Raw genomic sequence first — 14,534 nt, 5'->3', positions numbered from 1 at the left:
ACTTACATCTCTGACCTCACACTTCTGCCTTGAAAGACAGATCTTTTACAATATTAGTTTCCCAGTCATGTCTGATTCACCTGTCCTGATGACAGGTAGGCCCAGTCATGTGTGATTTTACCTGTCCTGATGACAGGTAGGCCCAGTCATGTGTGATTTTACCTGTCCTGATGACAGGTAGGCCCAGTCATGTGTGATTTTACCTGTCCTGATGACAGGTAGGCCCAGTCATGTGTGATTTTACCTGTCCTGATGACAGGTAGGCCCAGTCATGTGTGATTTTACCTGTCCTGATGACAGGTAGGCCCAGTCATGTGTGATTTTACCTGTCCTGATGACAGGTAGGCCCAGTCATGTGTGATTTTACCTGTCCTGATGACAGGTAGGCCCAGTCATGTATGATTTTACCTGTCCTGATGACAGGTAGGCCCAGTCATGTGTGATTTTACCTGTCCTGATGACAGGTAGGCCCAGTCATGTGTGATTTTACCTGTCCTGATGACAGGTAGGCCCAGTCATGTGTGATTTTACCTGTCTTGATGACAGGTAGGCCCAGTCATTGTACTGCTGGACCAAATCAAAAGGAGCCTCCCTTCCCCCTGGATGTGGAAATGGGTTCTGGGTTGAGTTGGCTGGACCAGGTATAAGCATCTCTCTGCCAATGCTCCATTTGCACGCATAGCCCTACTCACCCGCCGCCATCTTGGCACGGAGAAGCCTGTCTCCACTCCTTGCCTGGCCTGCTGAGGAAACCGCAATGGTTCTACCTCAGCTACTACTCAATCTTAGGATTGCATCCCAAATAGCACCCTACTCCCTATATATAGTGCAACTACTGTTGAGCAGGGCCCGTTGGGCTCTGAAAGACACCAGATGTTATTTGAGTCTCGGACCTCCCAGTCTCCTCTAGTGTTACGTTTTTAAATCTAGGATCAGTTTAAATCCTTAAATCCTAACCTTAGACGTTAGAGGGAAGTCTCAAAAAACTGGCCTAAGATCAGCTTTCTAGGGGGCAACTTCGCCCTACTCCCCATCTCAGCACCTCACTGACTGTCGTTGAATTAGCTGCCGTACCTACTGAGACCTTGACGTGGCAATAGTCTGTCCGATCTCTGTCCCCTATCGCTCTGAGTACTGCAGAGCGTGGACAGAGGTTGAATTGCATTGTGGTCCTTGGTGAGTGAACAGGGGGGGAGGGGGGGGGGGCTGTGATTGGTTGCCCCCTAGAAAGCTGATCTCGGGTCAGTTTTTTGAGACAGCGTTGGGTACTGGATCTGTGTGGGAAAAGAACAGACTCGTACATCTCTCTTCTCTTCTCTTCTCTGTCTCTCTCCTCTGTGGGGGTGTGATCTGTCTCTCTTCTCTTCTCTGTCTCTCTTCTCTTCTCTGTCTCTCTTCTCTTCTCTGTCTCTCTTCTCTGTGGGGGTGTGATCTGTCTCTCTCCTCTTCTCTTCTCTGTCTCTCTTCTCTGTGGGGGTGTGATCTGTCTCTCTTCTCTTCTCTGTCTCTCTCTCTCCACTGTGGGTGTGATCTGTCTCTCTCCACTGTGGGGGTGTGATCTGTCTCTCTCCTCTGTGGGGGTGTGATCTGTCTCTCTCTTCTCTTCTCTGTCTCTCTCCACTGTGGGGGTGTGATCTGTCTCTCTCCTCTGTGGGGGTGTGATCTGTCTCTCTCCTCTGTGGGGGTGTGATCTGTCTCTCTCTCCTCTGTGGGGGTGTGATCTGTCTCTCTCTCCACTGTGGGGGTGTGATCTGTCTCTCTCTCCACTGTGGGGGTGTGATCTGTCTCTCTCCTCTGTGGGGGTGTGATCTGTCTCTCTCCTCTGTGGGGGTGTGATCTGTCTCTCTCCTCTGTGGGGGTGTGATCTGTCTCTCTCCTCTGTGGGGGTGTGATCTGTCTCTCTCCACTGTGGGGGTGTGATCTGTCTCTCTCCACTGTGGGGGTGTGATCTGTCTCTCTCCACTGTGGGGGTGTGATCTGTCTCTCTCCTCTGTGGGGGTGTGATCTGTGTCTCTCTCCTCTGTGGGGGTGTGATCTGTCTCTCTCTCCTCTGTGGGGGTGTGATCTGTCTCTCTCTCCACTGTGGGGGTGTGATCTGTCTCTCTCTCCTCTGTGGGGGTGTGATCTGTCTCTCTCCACTGTGGGGGTGTGATCTGTCTCTCTCCACTGTGGGGGTGTGATCTGTCTCTCTCCTCTGTGGGGGTGTGATCTGTCTCTCTCCACTGTGGGGGTGTGATCTGTCTCTCTCTCCACTGTGGGTGTGATCTGTCTCTCTCCTCTGTGGGGGTGTGATCTGTCTCTCTCTCCTCTGTGGGGGTGTGATCTGTCTCTCTCTCCACTGTGGGGGTGTGATCTGTCTCTCTCTCCACTGTGGGGGTGTGATCTGTCTCTCTCTCCTCTGTGGGGGTGTGATCTGTCTCTCTCTCCTCTGTGGGGGTGTGATCTGTCTCTCTCTCCTCTGTGGGGGTGTGATCTGTCTCTCTCTCCTCTGTGGGGGTGTGATCTGTCTCTCTCTCCACTGTGGGTGTGTGATCTGTCTCTCTCCTTGTCATTGAATATCTGTTTCTTTCTACATTAACTTCACAGGGAAGCCGTTAATAGCCGAACTCACTAAGTTACAGCTCTAGTAACATCGCTCTGCATGTGTTATGAAAGTCAATTCAACTCTGATCACCACAGGTAGAGAGGTGGAGAGGGAGAGAGGTAGAGAGGTAGAGAGGTAGAGAGGTAGAGCGGTAGAGAGGTAGAGAGGTAGAGAGGTAGAGAGGTAGAGAGGTAGAGACAAACTGCAACAGTAAACTAACCTTCCCCTCTTCCCTCTTCCCTATTCCCTCCTTCCCCTCTCCCCTCTCCCTCCTCTTTCTCTCCTTCCCTCTCCCTCCTCTTTCCCTCCTTCCCCTCTCCCCTATTCCCTCCTTCCCCTCTCCCCTCTCCCCTATTCCCTCCTTCCCATCTTCCCTCTCCCTCCTCTTTCTCTCCTTCCCTCTCCCTCCTCTTTCTCTCCTTCCCTCTCCCTCCTCTTTCCCTCCTTCCCTCTCCCCGATGCAGACCACCAAGGCCTTCCTTCCCAAGATGTTGGAGCTGAACCACGGCCACATTGTGACGGTTGCCAGCTCTCTGGGGCTATTCAGCACAGCTGGCGTTGAGGTGAGTTACTCCACGTGATGGAGACTCTGTCTGCAGTTATACTACGTAGTGCCATCTACAGTATCGCTCTAGTCTACACAGCCAGGGACCCGGGTGGAAAACACACACACACACTTTGGACACTCCGTATCCTAGCTGGCGCAGTTTGGCGAGCAGAATCAATTACATGCGCAAATGCTGACACACACACACACACACACACACACACACACACACACACACACACACACACACACACACAGGGAGATTTGCCTTTCTCAGCACCCCCCCCCCAACTCCGGAAAATAAAGTAACAGATGAACCCCCTGGGGGGGGGGTCTGGGGGCCTGTTACGGGCCCTCTGTCTGTAGCTGGGGGGTGGGTCTGGGGGCCTGTTACGGGGCCCTCTGTCTGTAGCTGGGGGGGTCTGGGGGCCTGTTACGGGGCCCTCTGTCTGTAGCTGGGGGGGGGTCTGGGGGCCTGTTACGGGGCCCTCTGTCTGTAGCTGGGGGTGGGTCTGGAGGGCCTGTTACGGGGCCCTCTGTCTGTAGCTGGGGGTCTGGGGGCCTGTTACGGGGCCCTCTGTCTGTAGCTGGGGGGTGGGTCTGGGGGCCTGTTACGGGGCCCTCTGTCTGTAGCTGGGGGTGGGTCTGGGGGCCTGTTACGGGGCCCTCTGTCTGTAGCTGGGGTGGGTCTGGGGGCCTGTTACGGGGCCCTCTGTCTGTAGCTGGGGGGTCTGGGGGGCCTGTTACGGGCCCTCTGTCTGTAGCTGGGGGGCGGGTCTGGGGGGCCTGTTACGGGGCCCTCTGTCTGTAGCTGGGGGTGGGTCTGGGGGCCTGTTACGGGGCCCTCTGTCTGTAGCTGGGGGTGGGTCTGGGGGCCTGTTACGGGGCCCTCTGTCTGTAGCTGGGGGTGGGTCTGGGGGCCTGTTACGGGGCCCTCTGTCTGTAGCTGGGGGTGGGTCTGGGGGGCCTGTTACGGGGCCCTCTGTCTGTAGCTGGGGGGTCTGGGGGCCTGTTACAGGGCCCTCTGTCTGTAGCTGGGGGGGATCTGGGGGGCTGTTACGGGGCCCTCTGTCTGTAGCTGGGGGTGGGTCTGGGGTGCCTGTTACGGGGCCCTCTGTCTGTAGCTGGGGGTCTGGGGGCCTGTTACTGGGCCCTCTGTCTGTAGCTGGGGGGTCTGGGGGCCTGTTACGGGGCCCTCTGTCTGTAGCTGGGGGTGGGTCTGGGGGCCTGTTACGGGGCCCTCTGTCTGTAGCTGGGGGGGTGGGTCTGGGGGGCCTGTTACGGGGCCCTCTGTCTGTAGCTGGGGGTGTGGAGGGCCCTTGGCTCTGAGGGAAGAACAGGCTGACAGGTCTCTGTGGGAGAGAGAGATCTTCATCAGGCTCTTTGTGAAACCATCACAGCTCTCTCAGTAATCACGTCGATTCACTGTAAATGGAGGTGATTTTGTTTTCGCTTTAAAAAAAAAATATATATTTTTTTTTTTTCCGGTCATCCTTCGTCCAGGCCCCTCACCGTTTTCTTTTTGTGTGTTATCTGAGTAAGTGTTAAAAGGATTTTCTGTGGTCATTTGTCCTGGGGACAATAAGAAGAGTGGCTGTAGCTGTCACTCTGTTGGTGTGTTCTAGAGAAGCCTTCTAGAATGCTTTTTAATATTCTAGAACACATGGGCTCCCTCTTTAATGCGTGGGCAGGCACTCATTCTTAATGATTTAGTTGTTCTACAAAGGGACTGGAACACATGGACTCCCTCTTTAATGCATGGGCAGGCACTCATTCTTAATGATTTAGTTGTTCTACAAAGGGACTGGAACACATGGACTCCCTCTTTAATGCATGGGCAGGCACTCATTCTTAATGATTTAGTTGTTCTACAAAGGGACTAGAACACATGGACTCCCTCTTTAATGCGTGGGCAGGCACTCATTCTTAATGATTTAGTTGTTCTACAAAGGGACTGGAACACATGGACTCCCTCTAATGCATGGGCAGGCACTCATTCTTAATGATTTAGTTGTTCTACAAAGGGACTGGAACACATGGACTCCCTCTAATGCATGGGCAGGCACTCTTTCTTAATGATTTAGTTGTTCTACAAAGGGACTGGAACACATGGACTCCCTCTAATGCATGGGCAGGCACTCTTTCTTAATGATTTAGTTGTTCTACAAAGGGACTAGAACACATGGACTCCCTCTTTAATGCATGGGCAGGCACTCATTCTTAATGATTTAGTTGTTCTACAAAGGGACTGGAACACATGGACTCCCTCTTTAATGCATGGGCAGGCACTCATTCTTAATGATTTAGTTGTTCTACAAAGGGACTGGAACACATGGACTCCCTCTTTAATGCATGGGCAGGCACTCATTCTTAATGATTTAGTTGTTCTACAAAGGGACTGGAACACATGGACTCCCTCTAATGCATGGGCAGGCACTCATTCTTAATGATTTAGTTGTTCTACAAAGGGACTGGAACACATGGACTCCCTCTAATGCATGGGCAGGCACTCATTCTTAATGATTTAGTTGTTCTACAAAGGGACTGGAACACATGGACTCCCTCTTTAATGCGTGGGCAGGCACTCATTCTTAATGATTTAGTTGTTCTACAAAGGGACTGGAACACAGTCCATGTTCTTGCTACCCTATTATACTTCCTATAAATGTCTTGAATGTGATTTTGTTTTTTTGTGGCAGGAGGGAGTATTTATTTAGGAGTCTGCCAGGCTTGTCACGTGAACACAGTCACATCACCCTTGTCCTCTCTCTGTTTCTCCACAATGCATCTGTGTTGGCCCAAGCTGGGGTTTTACTTTTTTAAAGATGAGTTCCTGGGTGAACCACATCAAACCATCCCAGCCCAGCGCCTGCAGGGCCCATACCCTAACCCAACACTGGTCTGTCTGATGAGGGGCGACAGAATGCTAATGACACTGTAAAAGGGAGGACTGTAGAGATTTGGAGGAGTGGGGAGTGTTCTTGTGGTGTGTTTTCAAATGCCATTATATTTCCTATATAGTGCACTACTTTTGACTAGGGCCCCATAGGGAGTCCCAATAGGTCTCTGATCAAAAGTAGTGCACTATATAGGGACTAGGGCGCCCTTTGGGACGTATCTGTGTAGCTAACAGGAAGTAGAACCCAGCCTGCGAGGGAGCCTCGTGATAATGTTCAGTCATTACTGCAGTGCGGTCAGGTGTTAAATACACTCTGTTTAAAAGCAGAGGGACCCGTGGAGCTATAACCCACCTGGTGTGTTTTTTTCCAAAGCCAATCAGTTTTACAACGTCAGATTTTGTTTTTTTGGGGGGGGGGGTGAAATGACGTGGAAACAACGTTGATTCAACCAGTTTAGGCCCAATGGGAAGAACCTAGCCAGACAACCACTTGCAGCACGATCGCCACAATGGAAGCCAAGCTGTCGCTGCAGGGGTTTTAAAGGGGGTACCCGTTGTGTCCATAGAGAGAGAATGAAATAGAAGCCAAGCTGTCGCTCCAGGGGTTTTAAAGGGGGTACCCGTTGTGTCCATAGAGAGAGAATGAAATAGAAGCCAAGCTGTCGCTGCAGGGGTTTTAAAGGGGGTACCCGTTGTGTCCATAGAGAGAGAATGAAATAGAAGCCAAGCTGTCGCTGCAGGGGTTTTAAAGGGGGTACCCGTTGTGTCCATAGAGAGAGAATGAAATAGAAGCCAAGCTGTCGCTGCAGGGGTTTTAAAGGGGGTACCCGTTGTGTCCATAGAGAGAGAATGAAATAGAAGCCAAGCTGTCGCTGCAGGGGTTTTAAAGGGGTACCCATTGTGTCCATAGAGAGAGAATGAAATAGAAGCCAAGCTATCGCTGCAGGGGTTTTAAAGGGGTACCCGTTGTGTCCATAGAGAAAGAATGAAATAGAAGCCAAGCTGTCGCTGCAGGGGTTTTAAAGGGGGTACCCGTTGTGTCCATAGAGAGAGAATGAAATAGAAGCCAAGCTGTCGCTGCAGGGGTTTTAAAGGGGTACCCGTTGTGTCCATAGAGAGAGAATGAAATAGAAGCCAAGCTGTCGCTCAGGGGTTTTAAAGGGGTACCCGTTGTGTCCATAGAGAGAGAATGAAATAGAAGCCAAGCTGTCGCTGCAGGGGTTTTAAAGGGGGTACCCGTTGTGTCCATAGAGAGTGAATGAAATAGAAGCCAAGCTGTCGCTGCAGGGGTTTTAAAGGGGGTACCCGTTGTGTCCATAGAGAGTGAATGAAATAGAAGCCAAGCTGTCGCTGCAGGGGTTTTAAAGGGGGTACCCGTTGTGTCCATAGAGAGAGAATGAAATACAACGAACTTGGAACCTCTGACCTTGGCAATTGGACTAGTACACATGGACGGTCAGAATGACCGCCAGTCCACTCATTATGACCTCATTGACCTAAAATGGTGACGCCTGTCCTATTCCAGTGTAATTCTACGACTGTGTCTTGACTCCAGTGTGATAGCCACACAGGATTTAACACCTTTTCCTCTCATGACCCCCTATAGGATTACTGCGCCAGTAAGTTCGGGGCCATCGGCTTCCACGAGTCGCTGAGCCACGAGATCAAGGCTTCGGATAAGGACGGCATTAAGATGACGCTGGTGTGTCCCTACCTGGTGGACACGGGCATGTTCAAAGGCTGCAGGATAAGGTGAGACATCCATCAACCAATCAGACATCTGATCCATTATGTTTTACATCCATCAGCCAATCAGACAGACATCTGATCCATTATGTTTTACATCCATCAACCAATCAATCTAACATGATTCGTTATAAATATACTTTGAGGTTAATAATTAGATCAAATGCACCAGGGAATCTACAGCTAACTGTGCAGCATTTTCTAGCCCTTGTGTACTGGGACTGGCCAGGGAGATGACCTTGTGTACTGGGACTGGCCAGGGAGATGACCTTGTGTACTGGGACTGGCCAGGGAGATGACCTTGTGTACTGGGACTGGCCAGGGAGATGACCTTGTGTACTGGGACTGGCCAGGGAGATGACCTTGTGTACTGGGACTGGCCAGGGAGATGACCTTGTGTACTGGGACTGGCCAGGGAGATGACCTTGTGTACTGGGACTGGCCAGGGAGATGACCTTGTGTACTGGGACTGGCCAGGGAGAGAGATGACCTGGTGTAATGGGACTGGCCAGGGAGATGACCTTGTGTAATGGGACAGGACAGGGAGATGACCTTGTGTACTGGGACTGGCCAGGGAGATGACCTTGTGTACTGGGACTGGCCAGGGAGATGACCTTGTGTACTGGGACTGGCCAGGGAGATGACCTTGTGTACTGGGACTGGCCAGGGAGATGACCTTGTGTACTGGGACTGGCCAGGGAGAGAGATGACCTTGTGTACTGGGACTGGCCAGGGAGAGAGATGACCTGGTGTAATGGGACAGGACCGGGAGAGAGATGACCTTGTGTACTGGGACAGGACAGGGAGAGAGATGACCTGGTGTAATGGGACAGGACAGGGAGAGAGATGACCTGGTGTAATGGGACAGGACAGGGAGAGAGACGACCTGGTGTACTGGGACAGGACAGGGAGAGAGATGACCTTGTGTACTGGGACTGGCCAGGGAGAGAGATGACCTGGTGTAATGGGACAGGACAGGGAGAGAGATGACCTGGTGTAATGGGACAGGACAGGGAGAGAGATGACCTTGTGTACTGGGACAGGACAGGGAGAGAGATGACCTGGTGTAATGGGACAGGACAGGGAGAGAGATGACCTGGTGTACTGGGACAGGACAGGGAGAGAGATGACCTGGTGTAATGGGACAGGACAGGGAGAGAGATGACCTGGTGTAATGGGACAGGACAGGGAGAGAGATGACCTGGTGTAATGGGACAGGACAGGGAGAGAGATGACCTGGTATACTGGGACTGGCCAGGGAGAGAGATGACCTGGTGTAATGGGACAGGACAGGGAGAGAGATGACCTGGTGTAATGGGACAGGACAGGGAGAGAGATGACCTGGTGTACTGGGACAGGACAGGGAGATGACCTTGTGTACTGGGACTGGACAGGGAGAGAGATGACCTGGTGTAATGGGACAGGACAGGGAGATGACCTTGTGTACTGGGACTGGACAGGGAGAGAGATGACCTGGTGTAATGGGACAGGACAGGGAGATGACCTTGTGTACTGGGACAGGACAGGGAGAGAGATGACCTGGTGTAATGGGACAGGACCGGGAGAGAGATGACCTGGTGTACTGGGACAGGACAGGGAGATGACCTGGTGTAATGGGACTGGACAGGGAGAGAGATGACCTGGTGTAATGGGACAGGACAGGGAGATGACCTTGTGTACTGGGACAGGACAGGGAGAGAGATGACCTGGTGTAATGGGACAGGACCGGGAGAGAGATGACCTGGTGTAATGGGACAGGACAGGGAGATGACCTTGTGTACTGGGACAGGACAGGGAGAGAGATGACCTGGTGTACTGGGACAGGACAGGGAGAGAGATGACCTGGTGTAATGGGACAGGACAGGGAGAGAGATGACCTGGTGTACTGGGACAGGACAGGGAGAGAGATGACCTGGTGTAATGGGACAGGACAGGGAGATGACCTGGTATACTGGGACAGGACAGGGAGAGAGATGACCTGGTGTAATGGGACAGGACAGGGAGATGACCTGGTGTAATGGGACAGGACAGGGAGATGACCTGGTGTACTGGGACAGGACAGCGTTTTAATGTCAGTGTTTCACTTAAACAATGAGTGGTTTACAGAGCTCCACTTTCACAAGGAATCCCCTCCCTCTGCTAAACAGCACCCTGGTTATTGTTCCCCTCCCTCTGCTAAACAGGTGCACCCTGGTTATTGTTCCCCTCCCTCTGCTAAACAGGTGCACCCTGGTTATTGTTCCCCTCCCTCTGCTAAACAGGTGCACCCTGGTTATTGTTCCCCTCCCTCTGCTAAACAGGTGCACCCTGGTTATTGTTCCCCTCCTCAGTTTCAATGCCCCCCCCCCACTGTGTGTGTGTGTGTCTGCGTGTGTGCGTGTCTGCGTGTGTGTGTGTGCGTGTCTGCCCGTGTGTGTGTCTGCGTGTGTGTGTGTGCGTGTCTGCCCGTGTGTGTGTGTGTCTGCGTGTGTGTGTGCGTGTCTGCCCGTGTGTGTGTGTGTGTGTGCTGTGTCTCTCCTGCCCTGCTCTAGGAGCTTGTATAGATCGAAATGATCGGACATGATTGTCTGTTTACAACCATAACACTGTTCGCTGCGCGCCACCGAATACCAGCCTGGCTATCTTTCCCTGTGTGAGTGTGTATTCTGATCGGTCTGTGTTCGCCTCGTCTCCAACTTAAGGTCACTTTCTATCTGTACAGGAAAGAGATTGAGCCCTTCCTGCCGCCCCTGAAGCCAGAGTTCTGCGTAACACAGTCTATGAGGGCCATTCTCACGGATCAGGCTATGATCTGCACCCCTCGAATCGTATATATGGTCAACATCATGAAAAGGTCAGTCCTTCTTTCCACGAATGGACGGATTCTCTCTCTCTCTCACTCTCTCTGTCTCTCTCTCTCTCTGTCTCTCTCTCTCTCTCTCTGTCTCTCTCTCTCTCTCTGTCTCTCTCTCTGTCTCTCTCACTCTCTCTGTCTCACTCTCTCTCTGTCTCTCTCTCTGTCTCTCTCTGTCTCTCTCTGTCTCTCTCTGTCTCTCTCTGTCTCTCTCTCTCTCTCTCTCTCTCTCTCGCTCTCTCTCCTTTCTCCAATGTGTTGTGAATGAACTGTGTGGATATAAACTCTGACCTCTGTTTTCTCTCTCTCTCTCTCTACAGCATCCTGCCCTTCGAGGCCATCGTTTGTATGTACAGGTTCCTGGGTGCTGATAAATGTATGTACCCCTTCCTTGCCCAGAGGAAGGAGCTGATGAACAACAACGAGGCTAAGGAGGATATCTAACGGGAGGACCAGGCGAAGGCACATGGCCTGGAGGCACCAGGATAGACCACTGAGGGAGCATGGATGAAGAGAAATAAGACTGAATCTAGACTGGTGCACTTTGCATTGAGTGGATACAAAACGGTTGACTGTAGCGTTCTTCTGGAACGATGCCAGCTGTGTACAAAAACACAAAAGATTTATTTCTGACGGTTGTTTAAAGAAACCAATCATCTATATACTGTGTCAATAGTTTAAACATTTTTTTTTTTTTTTAATCATATGATATTTTTTTTTTGAAAGGTATTCAGTAATTAACTATTTACATAATGTAGTCACCAGTTTTTTATGTAGCGTCTCGGTGGAAAATATGCAGTATGTTACTGTACAGTACAATCTTGTTACTTTTAGTTGTTTTAATTTGTAGACATGCACTGTAATACTGACTTTCTCTATATGGCCAAGTCTCTATGTCGAAACTACGGTTCAACATGGCATTTCCAGAATTACATTACTCCTGCAAAACCCCTGAGGCTCAGTCTAACCAATCACAACATGATGCTCCAAATGGTTATCCAATCATACTGTTAGCTTGCCTTTATGTATTTTCATTCTGCAGATCACTTGAAGATTTATTGAAGATTGAAGATTATTCCATTTATTTCAAACCCGTTCATTTTAACGTTATTTTAAGTTTACAACATTTTAACGTTGTCCTAAGTTTACAACATTTTTGTATTTCACTTCTTTTTTTTTTTTGTCACCATGGAAAATCCAAACAGCAAATCATTGAATTGTAGAGCATGTTGTTGTTTTTCTCCTCCAGAGAAGGTTTATATTCATCTTTCCAGCTGAATACTCCATTTCTCTCCTGTTAGAATAGTGGTACCGAATATTGGAATATTAGTTAGCATATTGGCTGACCTACCTGAGGCTTATCCAATCGGATGACACATTTCAGAACGTCCAGACGTGGAATTCAACCAAGCCAGTTTTCATATATCGTCCTGTCTGAGTTTCCAGGTGTTTTCCAGAAATCCTGGTTGGAAGATTCCTAGAATCACATGTTTTTATGTCATGAATCCGCCACAAAGTCATAAAATCGAGTCATTTTTTTAATTTTTTAACCTTAATCACACTGATCACCTTAATGCCTAACCTTAAATTAGATCAAAAAGCACTTTTTTTTTCTTGTTCTTGAATTCTTGAATTTTTACAATATAGCACATTTTGACTTTGCAGCTCTCCCATCTAGGCAAGTTGACATTTATTGGGATGAGTCTTGTCCTTGAGGCAGAACTGAGCCATTTCTGCTAGATGGGCCAGCTGCGAAGTCAAAATTGGCTACATTCATAAAAACAAATGTGTTTTGTTGGTCTTAATTTGAAGTTAGAGTTCAAATCTGATTTTGTGGCTATGCCAGATAGTGACCACTGTGCAGATCTGCCTCCAGAACAAGATTCATGGTGAAAAACGCCAACCTTACCCCATCTAGCAGAAATGGCTCAGTTCTGCCTCCAGAACAAGATTCATGACAAACTTCAACCTGTTGAAAAGTACTGGAATTTTGCAGCCGCGAGTTCCTCTGGTTGAACTGATGGAGTCGATCAGCCTGAAGGCTCAATACCCTTCTGAACTCTGATATGAGTATTGATTGATTGATACTGATGACTACTGCCTTTTTAGCATTTTCTCCATAAGACATACTTCCAATCCAACCAATGACCAGCCCTTTATCTCCCAGTGAATGATCTGTGAGCGGAGGAACTGTGTAGCTAGCTGATCTAGAAACTCTACTGTCTGTTTTCACATCTTAGTGAAGACACGTCTTAGTCTCTGTCTCTCTCTATCGTCCTCCACTACATTCATTAGTCTCTCTCTCTCTCTCTCTCTCTCTCTCTCTCTCTCTCTCTCATCCTACACTGCATTCATTAGTCTCTCTCTCTCTCTCGTCCTCCACTACATTCATTAGTCTCTTTCTCTCTCTCTCTCTCTCTCTCTCTCTCTCTCTCTCGTCCACTACATTCAGTAGTCTCTCTCTCTCTCTCTCTCTCGTCCACTACATTCAGTAGTCTCTCTCTCTCTCTCTCTCTCGTCCTCCACTACATTCATTAGTCTCTCTCTCTCTCTCGTCCTCCACTACATTCAGTAGTCTCTCTCTCTCTCTCGTCCTCCACTACATTCATTAGTCTCTCTCTCTCTCTCTCTCTCTCTCGTCCTCCACTACATTCATTAGTCTCTCTCTCTCTCTCTCTTTCTCTCTTTCGTCCTACACTACATTCATTAGTCTCTCTCTCTCTCTCTCTCTCGTCCTCCACTACATTCATTAGTCTCTCTCTCTCTCTCTCTCTCGTCCTCCACTACATTCATTAGTCTCTCTCTCTCTCTCTCTCTCATCCTCCACTACATTCATTAGTCTCTCTCTCTCTCTCTCTCTCGTCCTCCACTACATTCATTAGTCTCTCTCTCTCTCTCTCGTCCTCCACTACATTCAGTAGTCTCTCTCTCTCTCTCTCTCTCGTCCTCCACTACATTCATTAGTCTCTCTCTCTCTCTCTCGTCCTCCACTACATTCATTAGTCTCTCTCTCTCTCTCTCTCTCGTCCTCCACTACATTCATTAGTCTCTCTCTCTCTCGTCCTCCACTACATTCAGTAGTCTCTCTCTCTCTCGTCCTCCACTATTTGTGTCCAGTGAAGGTGAAAATGTAAACGTTGGTTGAGTTGTTTTGAGTACAGTACTACATTACCCACAATTCCCTCCATGGAAATGATTTTTCACTAGGGTTGCACATTTCTGGTAACTTTCCTAAAACATTCCCTGATTTGTCTAGAAATCTTGGTTAAAAAGGTTTCAGGAATCAAGATGTGGGGAAAAAACAGGAAATCCTCCAACCAGAATCTCTGGGAATTTGGGGAAATGTACTGTACATTTGCAACCTTAGTCTCCCCTGTATTTGATATTTGGTTATATATTTGCTCTATTTTAGGGAAGAACACAACTGCAGAGTTATGTATTGTATTACAACTGCATTCCAATAGGCCTCATTCCTCCAGCTACGGTAATGAGCCTAAATACTCTACCTCTTCATTTGCCATTCGTTGACAGTATGACATAAATCCTATTTTCTTTTTGTTGTTGTAATTCTTTCTGAAAGACTGCTCTTTAGTCGAGCAGATGTGGTTTCTATGTTTAGTGTCTGTACCTAACTTAAATGAATAAAAATGATTTTAGATTATAGTGTGGTGTGCACGTTTCCTGTCGGCTCATTTTTAATCGAAGCCAACCTGATTTCTTAGCATGACTTAGACCGTGATTCAATCCCAATCAACGGTAGATCCACGTTTTTAAAGCACACTTGATATTTAAAGTTAGTTTTTTGATTGAGCCCGACGTTAAACGTGAAGGTGGTCTCGGCGAGTGCAGGGACATTGTATTTAAAAGAGCTTCGCCGACATAGTGTGATCAGGTTGAATCCCGGCCTTAGTTGGATTATGGTAGT

General features: G+C 49.2%; 1 protein-coding gene across 1 annotated transcript; it reads left to right on the top strand.

Moving 5' to 3' along the window:
• The first annotated feature begins 3,042 nt into the window (after positions 1-3,042).
• LOC135521697 (retinol dehydrogenase 10-A-like) lies at positions 3,043-14,272 on the top strand. The gene is made up of 4 exons (XM_064947369.1): positions 3,043-3,147; positions 7,637-7,782; positions 10,478-10,609; positions 10,930-14,272. Exons 1-4 carry the CDS (start codon positions 3,043-3,045, stop codon positions 11,051-11,053), a joined length of 507 nt encoding a protein of 168 aa, XP_064803441.1. The 3' UTR covers positions 11,054-14,272.
• The last annotated feature ends 262 nt before the right edge of the window (positions 14,273-14,534 follow it).

Source organism: Oncorhynchus masou, chromosome 30, assembly GCF_036934945.1.
Source record: "Oncorhynchus masou masou isolate Uvic2021 chromosome 30, UVic_Omas_1.1, whole genome shotgun sequence".
NCBI classification, from domain to species: Eukaryota; Metazoa; Chordata; class Actinopteri; order Salmoniformes; family Salmonidae; genus Oncorhynchus; species Oncorhynchus masou.
Note: the sequence above shows the minus strand (reverse complement) of the source record. Positions and strands in the feature narration are given on the sequence as shown.